The sequence below is a fragment of the Taudactylus pleione genome, unplaced genomic scaffold, assembly GCF_031769625.1.
Source record: "Taudactylus pleione unplaced genomic scaffold, aTauple2 ptg000185l, whole genome shotgun sequence".
Classification (NCBI taxonomy): domain Eukaryota; kingdom Metazoa; phylum Chordata; class Amphibia; order Anura; family Myobatrachidae; genus Taudactylus; species Taudactylus pleione.
Genome location: NW_028284587.1, coordinates 860,334 through 873,608, shown reverse-complemented (window position 1 = coordinate 873,608; position 13,275 = coordinate 860,334). Strand labels below are relative to the sequence as shown.

Below are 13,275 nucleotides of genomic sequence, written 5' to 3'. Positions count from 1 at the left end.
ACGTCAGTAAAATGACAGGGGTCTAGATTTAGTCGCCTGGCATCTGTTCCTAGTCGGGATAACAGTGTCTGGAAGCCGGCGGTCGGCATTCCGTCCACCAGCTTCCTGAACGTATACCATGCTAATCGCTGATTGTAATATGCTTCTTCTTTTTTTTTTTTTATCCTTTTCTTCCTCGAGTCGGGCGGCTTCTGCGCATGTGCAGTACAAGATTAGGGACTCTGGTCAGTGGCAGCGCTGACATAAGTTGCAGCCCGGCCATCCCCCCCCAGATTTTAAAGGGTAGGAACCGCCACTATTGGAGACCATTTCTGGGAAGGGCGTACATGCATCCATTGGCCTCTACAATCTCATGCAAAGCCATAAAGATGTGTCCTCACTTACTTACTTACTGGTCATCTATACGCCGTATATGGCACGAGACGTCTAGCAGGACAGGTGCACCAAGAAGAGTAGCGTACCGTGCTTTTCATTACATTTTGCGTCTTATACGCATCGCAGATGCAGCAAAAAAGCCGCTCGGTGTACTAGAGACGCTGGGCTGCGACTCTAATGGTTTTGCGCACGTACAAAGTCCCAGATGAAGCGCAAAGGAACGTGGCGTGAGAAAAAGCTGCAGTGTCTCGCGTCGCAGCACATCGTATGCTGATTTAGATTTGGTCGCACGGAGATGTACAAATGTCACACATTCATTGGATCAGCGTAATCTAGCAAAGAAGTTTTGTTGCTTCTATGTGTTTTATTTGTGCAAATAAGTTGCGCATTTTCAACAAGAAAGACGATCGGTGTAACCGCGTTGACCAGAACCGGGCAAGCCTTGAGGGGCTATTTGGCGTTACTGAAGCCACAGTCACTGTATGAGGACACATCTGTATTTTCACTGATTGCCAAACCGATGTGTAGAACAGCCACATAATGGGTAATAAGCTCTTGTTGTAAGTAGAGAAACATCAAAGATTTTTATTTGGGTAGCAGTAAAACCATATGCCCTAGCATACCATTCTTCTGTATTAGGAAGCAACTGTGGTATTGGGTCATTATTCTCCAGTTATTGGAAAACTACAAGTTCTAGCTTCTCTCCTCTTCCACAATTATGTAACCTAAAGAAGGACCACTCTCCCAAGCAATGGCTGCACTCTATAAAGGAGATAACAGGCTGCCAGCTGATCAGATCAGGGCCGGTTCTACCATTAGGCAGCTGCCTAGGGCCTCAGGATCTGGGGGGCGACACTGAGTCTGTCTATCACAAAATTAGCTCAGACTTAATGCCGGTGGTGGCTGTGGAACTTCTAAGATGCTGCCTCTGCACTTTTATCTGAGGGGCTGGGAAAGAGGGTATTGGTGGTGGGTTGGGGTCAGCAGGCTGAGGTTTTGCCTAGGGTGCCAATAAACCTTGCACCGTCTCTGGATCAGATTGTTATGTATAAACTGTTACGTATAAAGCTGTATTCTGTACTTCATGGTGCAGTCAAAAGCTTTAAATGCTCTTTAAAAATAAATTGGATGATGAGCAGTTCCTATCTTATGTTGCTGGAGATTAATAGTCATTTTGTGCACAGGTAACATATTTTATTTTTGCAAATCTTTTATTATTGCTATTTAATTGATTCAGAAGGATGGGGGTATAAAGAATTACATGATCAGCAATGTAAGGTACTGTTCATAAAAATTAGCTCTACGTGTCCCAGGTGCGTCAAAAACGGTAACAGAGAATAGACCTACAGAACAGACGTATAATTTACGTTGGCATTATCAGAGCACAAATATTACTAATGTGTTATAATATGAAACATGTCCATTCCCTTATATGCTGTGTTTTCCTACAGATACTCTGACCCAAGCGTGTGGACGGCCTATCTGGGTCTGAATGACCAGGGCACGCGGACCTCCAGCAAGGATGTCATACAGAAGAAGATAAAGAAGATTGATGCTCACAGAGGATTTAACGACTTCACGTATGACAATGATATCGCAATGTTGGAGTTGGAGTCTCCTGTGTCCTACACGGATTTTATTCAGCCCATCTGCATCCCTGAGAGTACCCACGTCTTCCCAGAGGGGAAATCCATATGGGTGACGGGCTGGGGAGCCTTAACTGAAGGAGGTGAGAATATTAATTCTATTCGTTTACACATCTGTGTTGGCTGCGGGAATTCTACAGAACCTGGCGACACTGTTATCGTCACACACTGGGGCATTCTATAACATGGGTCCGAAAATGTTCTTAGAAATGCATTAGGCGGAATAACTATACAACTGTTCACGATATTCCACAAAAAGGTCCCCTATTTTCATGGGAAAAATATAAATTTTTGGGGATTTCTGAATTTGCTGAAAAAAAAGAAAGATTAACGTGTATTTATCTGGAAGTGACCCATTACTGGGATATTCATTAAAGTAGACCCAGTTTATAGTCTGCAAAAATTACATTGTCACTTTATACAATATGGAGCAGGAATAAGGTTGATCCTAAAGAGCAATGATGGCCGGACTCTACTTCTAGAATATCCACATGTGTAAACTGGTTTAAGATCATAAAACTGACTGTAATTTGGTGGGATCTTATTTAGTTGCAAAGATATTTGGAACAAAAAAGAGCTGGGCCTTATGGGAGAAGAGAGACAGAGCTGGGCCTTATGGGGGAAAGAGAGACAGAGCTGGGCCTTATGGGGGAAAGAGACAGAGCTGGGCCTTATGGGAGAAGAGAGACAGAGCTGGGCATTGGGAGGAGAGAGAGATGATGGGGAGTTGTATAATAGGTTATTGGGTTTTAGGAGCTGTGAGTGTTAGGAAGACTAATGGCCAAACATATAATAGGGTCTGAATTTGAGAATATGATGATTGTTTTTTAAATTCTTTTTATTTGGGGGAGGGGGGAATTTGCTACAGGATTTTAAAGTGGTGTTTTCGGGGGGGTTTTATATGCAAAACTAAATTGGCAAAATATCAGGACTTTAACTTGGTGGTCTATGTACTAAGCCTTGGAGAGAGATAAAGTACCAGCCAACCAGCTCCTGTCACTTTACAGGCTTTGTTTGAAAAAAATATGCATTTAGGAGCTGATTGGTGGTACTTGGGAGTCTATTTACTAAACCTTGGATGGAGATAAAGTGAACAGAGCTAAAGTACCAGCCAATCAGCTCCTAACTGTCATGTCACAGGCTGTGTTTGAAAAATGACAGGAGCTGGTTGGTTGGTACCTTATCACCGTCCACTTTATCTCCATCCAAGGCTTAGTACATAGACCTCTTTATCTTCGTCCACTTTATCTCTCTCCAAGGCCTACTAGGCTTGGTGCATTAGACCCCTTTGGACCCTATTTTTATCTGGCCCTTAGTGTTGGGCAGAAGGAATATTTATGGCATTTTTCATGTTCTATCCGCCTTCAATAGCCTGGTTATTTGCTATGCAGGTACTGGAGCCTCCATACTGCAGAAAGCTGAGATCCGCATCATTAATCAGACAGAGGGTAATAAACTTCTAGAAGACCAGCTGACTCCTCGTATGATTTGTGCCGGATATGTCAGTGGGGGCATCGATGCTTGTCAGGTGAGCATGCACTTTATGAACGATTATATAATTATTTTTTTAGTTTCAGCAACATATAATGGAGAAAAATGATGGTGGATAAGAAATCCAGGGACTAATATGCTCCCATCATGTATCTGGAGTCAACCAATATCCTAAGGAGGTTACAAAATCACAATGTATAGTGGTAAAATCTGTCTGACCAATCAGGCAAAGATCAGAGTAGGAGGAAGGGGCCTCTAAATGCTGGCAATCAGCTACAAGTTTTCCAGTTTGTTTGTTTTTCCACAATGAATAAACTCAGGGAGGTGACGCACGTGCAGTACGGCTGCTCAGCAGTTACCTCCTGGTGCACAAATGCTCCTAGATTTCCACCATAGGTCTGTGGTATGTGGTGGCTGCATTGGTGCAAGAGCAGCAGTTTGCGCAGTGGGAGGGGAGGCATTGTGAAGGCGTTCCTGTTTAAAGTAGGCGCGCTATTATACCTTGTTTTTGCTTCGTATAGTAGAAATTAGATTTCCATTTGATGCTATTGGGTCCCAGGTTCTCACCGCATTGCCAGTGCCTATATTTGGGGGTAGCCTACACCCCTCTCCTCCCAGCTCATGACTGCCAGCATAGTACTGCTCTCAACCTCCTATGGCTAATTGACATGATTGAGACCCTTGGGAGAACCAGTTTTGGCACCCCAGTGGTCCAAGTCTACAGGCAAGTTTCTGGAGGGAGGGGATGTCGTAGGAGGAATGCACACACCACACCACACATACCACATACATCTCTATAAACTTATAATTTACCCAGTTGTGTCCTGTGCACTTTCTTGTAGGGTGATTCCGGGGGGCCTCTGTCCAGTGTGGAGACTAACGGGAAGGTCTACCTAGCCGGCATCGTCAGCTGGGGTGAAGGGTGTGCTCGGAGGAATAAGCCTGGTGTATACACAAAGGTATCGGCAATGAGAGACTGGATTAAAGAGAAGACTGGTTTGTAATTAGGTTTTTTTTTTAAAGAAAAGACAGTGTATATATTTTGGATTATTTTTTTAATATGTTTTTAAGAGTTTTTCACTCTGATCATCCTGTGATTTTGAGACCTTTGAAGATGCTTCATGCATTGAATGGCAATAAGAGAAGACTTGGAAATCTCGAGCCGTTTTTGTTCCTCGGTCTCCCCGTTCCGCCATGTCGGATCTATATCAGAGAAGTCAGGACTCTGCTGATAATCCATTTTTTTTACGTGAACAGTAATAATACATCCAATGGTGGGAAACCAGTTGTTTGGAACCCTGTGAAACAAAATGGAGGCAATCGCCAACATTCATGTACTGCTGAGACCGTTTTGCTGGACTGGTCCACAAGCACTCCAGAATGGAGGAGAAGGAACGTGGGGATGACTTACGCAAGCGTGATTTTAATTAAATGACGGAAAATCAAGTCGCTGTGCTTTAGGCACCTACATAAGTCCTTAAATTCTGAATTTCATTTTGAGTCGATTTTTAACAAATTTTCTATGTTTTTAGAATAAATAATTATTTTTTTTATGTATTTTTAGTTAACCACCTCATCGTTTTTTGATTGTGATCTTAATACACTCCTTTTTTAGATCTATTCACAAGTTATGTGCCTGCCTAACCTATGTATTATATGATATGTGTGATAGTCCTGTGTCAATATAAATTTGAACTGACAAGACAAAAAAAAAAAACATTTTCTATGAAATTACCCAGAGTTGTGGTGGTCGATGTCGCGCAGCGCGTGTATTGTGGCTTACGGCTTACATTTCCGTTGTTGCGGTCCCTGGACATCAATGTTCATTACTATTTTTTTTTTTTCTTTAATGTTTATAAATAAAAGACGTTGGTGAAGATGTTTGTCCATGATGGCCGCCTGTCGCAGCGGCCGGGGGTTTTTTATCGGATCATTATTTTAGCACATTACTTTGACCTTGTAAACTCTGTTGAACAATGTTTTTTTTAGGTCACTAGAGCAGCCTTAACTTTTTGACTGGTGGGGCATGCTGGGACTTGTAGTTCCCCGACAGCTGGGGAGCCACTGATTGCCCATCTCCGTTCTACAGTGGGTAATGAATGTAGGCTAACACTTGCTGCTTTGTAAAGATTCTGTTACAGATTGTACTCATGATGTTGTCTCATGTTTATACCAATGTGAGATTGGCATTGCCAAAATGTGCCTTATGTTAGGAATAAACTTAGTTTAGAAAAGTGAGCGTGAGACGGTTCAGAGTATTTTTGACAATCGCCTGATTCTCGCATCCTGGGCTGCCCTCTTTAGAAGCTACGCCCGCTGTTACAGTGGCCCCTGTCCATGTTGCCATGAAGTTTGCAAAACATCTGGAGTTTCCCATTCCTTTATAATGTACAGAGTCAATACCGTATTTGTTAATAGACAAGTAACTTTCTGTTGTGCTGAACCACCTATAAAGGACAGGGCCGCAGTAACGTGGGGTGTGCGAACGGAGCCGTTTCCAGGGCCCTGGGGGCGGCAGCGTCACTGCCCCCCGCATTTGGCTTGCAGGGTGCCTGGAATTCAAAGCTGCCTTGGGATTCCTTTTGGATGCACGCAACAATACTGTACTGTACTCCCTGGTGCCAGCGGCCCTGGGTGCTTAGTGTGACATCATTATGTCACATGTTCAGGGGCAGTGCGGGCACAGGGCGCACAATCTCCCTGCTCCGGTACTGATAGGAGAACCCATAACAGGGTCACTCTGCTTATTACTGAAAGACTTTTAGATTTAGATATTGCCTTGAAAACCTCCTCCTATTTGTTATGTTAAAAGTGGATTAAATATGATAGAATAGGAACTTGGGGTGTTTAGACAGATACAGCGGCTATAAAGGATTTGTAGCCACCCCGGGGCCTTGTCACATTTAGCTGTGTTACATCAGGGAACTGTGATGGATTTAGTTTAGATTTATTGCCAGTGATCAATACAAAGTGATAATGTGCCAACAAATAATCCGATCACATGTAATAATCCGATCACTTGTCAGAAGAAAAATCTGAAAATAAGTGTTTGAGTCAGTTGTCGCCCCCTCGCTATAGCTGTACTACGTCAGTTGTCGTCCCCTCGCTATAGCCGTACTGCGTCAGTTGTCACCCCCCCGCTATAGCCGTACTGCCTCAGCTGTCACCCCCCCGCTATAGCCATACTACGTCACTTGTCGTCGTCCCCCGCTATAGCCATACTACGTCACTTGTCATCCCCCCCTCGCTATAGTCATACTGCGTCAGTTGTCACCCCCCCCCCCGCTATAGCCGTACTGCGTCAGCTGTCACCCCCCCCCGCTATAGCCATACTACGTCACTTGTCGTCGCCCGCTATAGCCATACTACGTCACTTGTCCCCCCCCCTCGCTATAGCCATACTGCGTCAGCTGTCACCCCCCGCTATAGCCATACTACGTCACTTGTCCCCCCCCTCGCTATAGCCATACTACGTCACTTGTCATCCCCCCCCTCGCTATAGTCGTACTGCGTCGGTTGTCGCCCCCTCGCTATAGCCATACTGCGTCGGTTGTTGCCCCCTCGCTATAGCCATACTGCGTCGGTTGTCGCCCCCTCGCTATAGCCATACTGCGTCGGTTGTCGCCCCTCGCTATAGTCATACTGCGTCGGTTGTCGCCCCCTCGCTATAGCCATACTGCATCAGTTGTCACCCCCACCTTACTATAGCCATACTGCATCAGTTGTTGCGCCCTCGCTATATCCATGCTGCGTCAGTTGTCATCCCCTCGCTATATCCATGCTGCGTCAGTTGTCACCACCTCGCTGTATCCATACTGCATCAGTTGTTGCGCCCTCGCTATATCCATACTGCGCCAGTTGTCACCCCCTTGCTATATCCATACTGCGCCAGTTGTCACCCCCCTCGCTATATCCATACTGCGCCAGTTGTCATCCCCTCGCTATATCCATACCGCAGTAACCAACTTTCTTCACAAGTCACATTACTAGTCTATTGAAGCCCACCTGTGTGCAGGTAAGGTGTCAGATGTTTGCAGTATAAATACACCTGTGTGCAGGTAAGGTGCACATGACTGCAGTATAAATACGTGTGTGTGTGTGTGTGTGTGTGTGTGTGGCTCCCCCAGGTAGTTTGTGCATTTCCAAGCAAAGTCTGCACAATGAAGGCAAAAGAACATTACAATCAGATATGGGACAAGAGGTCACTGAGAAGCACCAGTAAGGAAAAGGGACCAAAAGTATTTCCAAGCCATTAAATATATTCCGAAGGACAGTTCAGATCATCATTAAAATAAAAAAATGGAGAAAATATGGAACAACTGCGACTCCGCCTAGAACATGGTGTCCTCCATAATGGAGTGTTCAGGGGAGAATAACAACAAGAAGCCAATGGCACGCGTCCTAAAGCTGGGTGTACTTTAGGGTGCAGAGACAATATCCCTTCTTAATACAAACTCACATCTGTGCAGTGCAGATCAGGTTTTGAGATGTCGCTCGCGGTGCCCCAAATTGACGTGCAACTGGCGTTTAGGGTCAGCGAAGGGCAGTCTTGTGCCGAAGTCAGTGGCTGCGTCCGTCACTAGTCCCGGCAGCGTGATTTTGCCAGACACCCTAAGTAACTTGAGGGTTACTCAGATGACCGATGTTAATGCAATTGATCCGATGGCACATCTTCGGACACAGCAGCGACTCGCAGGATCCGGCAGTGGCCATTTTTTTTTTTTTTTTACTTAAGACGCCTCTTGCAGCTTTTGCTTTGCCGCTGTGTACAAAGATACCGCGGCTGTACTACAACGTCCATCTCTGAATCAGACCCTCTCTATTGGTAGACAGCAATTCTTAAAATTTGCAAAAATCACCATCCAACCTGAAGGGGGATGAGCGGTTTTACCAATAAGATTGGGCTCAGATTCCAGGGTCTAGAAGTTCTAGGCTGATATGCAACCACCCACATATACTCAGGGCTACCATTGCTTCCAAAGGTGGTTCTACAAAGTATTAACTCTGGGGGCTGAATACTAATGCAATCAGTGTTTTTGTTGTTGTTCCTGATTGATTTTGACAAATGAATGAAATAATTTTGGCACATTATTGAATTCTTTGTGTTGATTAGTAGGAGTACATTTTAATAAAAGTCATCACAGCAAAATGTGAAAAAACCTGTGGGGGTGTGAATACTTTTTATTTTTTTTTTTATAGTCACCATGCATGCAAAGGTTCCAAGTTCAAACTAGGACTTGGAATATTAAACAATAAAAACATAGTTCTACTTTCCGGGGGGTGCACGGTCCCCAAAGTCTTCAATATCTAAATCTAAAAGTCTTTCAGTGATCTGCAGAGTCAGTCAGGTTCTTCCCTGTATACCCCCTGACCCTGCCACTTACCGGTTTCATACATAGCATTTATAGAGTCAGCAATACGTTAGGTTCTGAGAACAGGAAATTCTATATATTACATATTGTTTTTCTTTTTTCTTTTAACCCATCCACTGTCCATTTACTAGATGAAGCTCCAGGTATATAATATCTATGTTATCAGCAAGACTTGTTAATTATGGAATCCCACAAAAATGCAGCTTTATTCTCCAGAACTCTTCCGCAGACATCAGTCGCACTCTGCTGTAAAACTTCCCATTCCCAATACCTTTAGATGAACATTGCACTTTACAGGAATTTAGACACTTGGAGACATTTGGTCTTTGTATAAGAAATTATTATGGTTGTATAAATTGGGGAGAAGGGTTCTAGAATAACTGTGGTTAGAAGATTCCCGGGTTGGTGGTATTTTATGCAGGACATAGACAGGGCAGTGCAGCCGTACAGTATATGAGTCTTCCATGTTCTGGGAATATGTAACTGTTCATGCTAGAATAGGTCACACACCACAGAAATGGGTATGATCACTTCAGTATCGTAATGAATCCCCATATATATCGGCTTTATCGGGCCCTAATCCTCCTTGCCTGGTAAATGTAGACCGTGTATGGTTGGCCGGCTAGAATTGTGGTAATGTTAAAGGTATAGACCTTAAAATATTTATTTTGTATTTGACTTTTTCTTCTCTAAAATAAAATATCAGATTTTGTCATTGTGGTGAATAACGCGATCATTGTGTGCTGATCTTTCTAGTCTGACTCTTCGGGCCAAATGTAATAGGGTGAGAGTTTAGAAAATGTGAGCGTTTAGCAGTAACCTTTCACATTGGTTGAGTTTTATCTTCAAAATGGGAAAACATCTGAATGAGATTTTAAATCTTGAGAGTTTTTTAAGTCTAAAAAAACATGCACGTTCACTCTGTTACTTTGATTTTGGACTCTATTACATTGGCAAAGTTTAAAAAGTGTCAGAAACTCTCACTTTTCTAAACTCTCACCCACTCCAGCTGTTATGGAACTACATAACCCAGCATGCACTGCTACAGTTTTGCTATTAGGGCATGCTAAAACTGTGGCAGGGCATGCTGGGATATATAGTTCCACAACAGCTGGAGTGTCAAGGTTAGCCAACACTGCATTAGGGCCTCATGAATGAATATATATATGAGAGAGAGAGAGAGAGAGACACCCCCTAATGAGTAGCAGGTGAAATATGGGAACACCTATATACAGTCACTTAATAAAGCAGGGGTATTTACCATGTGGCCCGCTAGCTGCTGGAACTATACATCCCAGCATGCCCTGCCACAGTTTTGCTGTTAGCGCATGCTTAAACTGTGGAAGGTCATTTTGGGATGTGCAGGTTCCACAGCAGCTGGATAACCACATGTTAGACATGTATTAAAGTGTTGGGCCACCAAATGATTAGTCTTCCTGTGTTACGGAGTGTGCCCATGTCATTCAGTTGATGCCTGGACTTAACCTTAGTTCCATTATATGCCATCAGCGATGGATTTGGGTATAGGGATGAAATGCTGCAACGTGAGGGTGAAGGTGTTGTCTCATTAAGTAGTAAATTAATATTCACCTTAACTGCTAAGGGAATGATTGCACCCAAATCATGTCTCAAAAAATGTACCCATAACATTCTAGAATTACCAAAATCCTTCGGTGGTGGAACAAGCACTCGGGTGCTCTAGAGTTCTTTAGGTTGGCACGGAACATGTACTCATCCCATAATGGAACATTCTGTATCTGACAATATCCTTTACCTGTACTGCTCAATAGCCTATTATCTGTGCTCTTTGCACCACAGAACTTGCAGACATGCATTTAGGTGTGAGGTTAATCCTACAATGTTTTTCAGATGCATGATACATAATACTTCAGCCTGGTCCAATTGAGTTTGATGGAAAATCAGCTTCTGGCACAATCAGCCATCTTTTATACATCATGCTGACCATGTTACATTGTAACAAGTAAAAGAAAACAATGTTTTTTTTCCTAAACTTTACTGTGCTCTGCTGGAAGAACACAGTGTCAACACAGCAGACAGAGCCTGATGTGGCTGCAGCGACCAGGTAAGTGGGGGAGGTGGGAGGCAGCGGGGGGTTGGGGGGGACAGAATTACCGCAGCTGTAGGCAGTGCTGCCATGTGCTGCTTTTACGGATGTAACAGCGCATGCGCAGCACTGATTACAGCTGCGTTAAGTTAGAGAGGGAAAAGTATCTATTTTTCGAAAGGCTGTCATCGCAAAAATGACAGCTGTACAGAATAGATACTTATGGGAGGAGGAATGATGAATCCTCCGGTAATTAGGTAGAACTCCATGCGAGTTCTAAACCTAATTAACTCAAGAGAATTTTATGTGTTAATGAATAGGCCCCTTAGTCTCTGCAAATTTATGGATTCTCCCCTTTGACCTTGCTTTGAGACAGAGGGTCCGACAGATGTAGGGAGATGCAGTTCATGGAACAGATGATGGTATATGAGATGTCATTATGACACTTCTCACGAAAATATCAATGTTCACATGACATGTTCATTTACTCCCCAAATTCCTTGACGATCTGTGACACATCACATACCCTGATCCTCTATTAAAAGATATCCCCCCTCACCAAAATAATGTTGCATTGACAAGCAGGACCTTTTGGATAATTTGCATTACCTTATAAATACCCTTTTCCTGGTTTTCTGACAGCCCAGGAGACATTTACTGCCATGTAAACCTCTGGAGGGTGTACAATTCCTGAAAGCCTATAAGAGGAATTGCTCCAATCCTCTTGTGTCTTCCCACAAAACAGATTCATGTAAGTGTGACAGTTGTTTTTTTAACCCTTTTTTGTTCATAGAAAACTATTTGCCTAAGACTATATTTGTATACATTTTTTAATAATAGTTTTTGCATGTACTTTAAGGATTGTGAGTATCTTCCTCATGTTAAACTTCATTTAATAAGATTGGTCTCTGTGATTCTTATTGAATCCATTGTGCCTGTGGATTTGGTCACCCCATGCTATATAAATTAGATGTATTACAGGTTATTATTTGGGTAATAATAACTTGGATTTCATTCTTTGTAGGGAGAACTTAAGGCTTCCTATTTGGAATGTATCAATCCTGAATCAACTGAAGTGGTGGCAGCAATATGTGTGGGAGAGATACTGGCGAGTGTAATAATTGCTGTAAACAGACCAGTTGATTTTTTTTTTTTAATTATCAAATTCACATCACGCAGACTCAAGTGAGTGCAGAACTTGTCAAAGTTTCGGACAGCAGTTAGAGATTAAATTATCTTGGAATGTTATTTTTACTTTTCATATGAATCAGGAACTATGTACTCAGAGAGCCTCAACATTTTCAAGTACACTTTGGCTATAAGTTGTTTTGAAGTAATTACAAGTGAATCAATGAATACAGAAAACACGCAGAAGTTCTGAGAACCTAATTCACCAAACTGGTTTGTTATTCAGCAAAGTTTTCCACATCCTATAATGGTATATGAGGAGTAGCTTTCTGCTCCTGGAATGATCCAATCACTGATCAGCATTTCTATTGGACATATTTCCAGTTATAAAGATTTGAAAGGCAGAATTATACATAGGACCTCAAATCCTCATTGGCTCGGGTCAGGTTTCCATATCTTGCTCCTGTAATTTCTATCCCCAGTGTCTTTCTAATTTTTCCTGATTCCTGGCACTGCTCCCTCCCCCTGCGACACCAGCTTGTACACACTCAGACACTGAGGTCAGAGCTTTTCTCCCAATGGATGTAACCCTGAGTTGGTGAGAGGAAACTCTATACATGTCTGCTGGTGGTTAGTGACAGAGATTCCACATAACAGGGCCATAATTAGTGCCAGAGTGGAGATTTAATTTCTTTACGCTACACTCAGTTGGCATGTCCCTCAGTGATGTGCACCAGAAACCACTAGAGGGAGCATTAATCTTGGATAACCTAGTCACCACTTTTATTCCAACTCCCCAATTATCCTGTCCATTTCTATAACTGTCTCTTTTATTTCTTATTTTATTTCCTTTTAATTTTTCCACTCTTTCAACTTCTAGGGCTCTCTATAAACTGTTTTTGTCCATCTGAATAGTCCTAATTTTTTCTATTTTTACCACTTTTGCAAGTCCAACATTTTTCAGATACTTGCCCAAGTTTAAGGGGGTGGGAGTTGGGGATGGCCTATGCCCCACCAAAATGATGATCGTACAGTGATGGCTCACATTCTGTCTTGTCTTGAGATAAGCCTGGTGTTTGGCTGGAGGGAGATCTCGAAGTGTCTGGGAAGCCGGGATATTTCAGGAATGTGACAGCTCGTGATTGCAAAATTAAAGCTTATTGTTCCTAGTATCTAAATCATAGTGATCCCAAAATGT

General features: G+C 43.0%; 1 protein-coding gene across 1 annotated transcript in view; it reads left to right on the top strand.

The window, feature by feature from the left end:
• ST14 (ST14 transmembrane serine protease matriptase) overlaps positions 1-9,612 on the top strand; it is a 56,924-nt gene extending 47,312 nt beyond the window's left edge. The window contains exons 17-19 of the mRNA XM_088476234.1: positions 1,827-2,104; positions 3,413-3,549; positions 4,355-9,612. Coding sequence (XP_088332360.1) covers positions 1,827-2,104; positions 3,413-3,549; positions 4,355-4,516 — 577 coding nt within the window. The 3' untranslated portion in view covers positions 4,517-9,612. The remainder of the gene's footprint in view (positions 1-1,826; positions 2,105-3,412; positions 3,550-4,354) is intronic.
• The last annotated feature ends 3,663 nt before the right edge of the window (positions 9,613-13,275 follow it).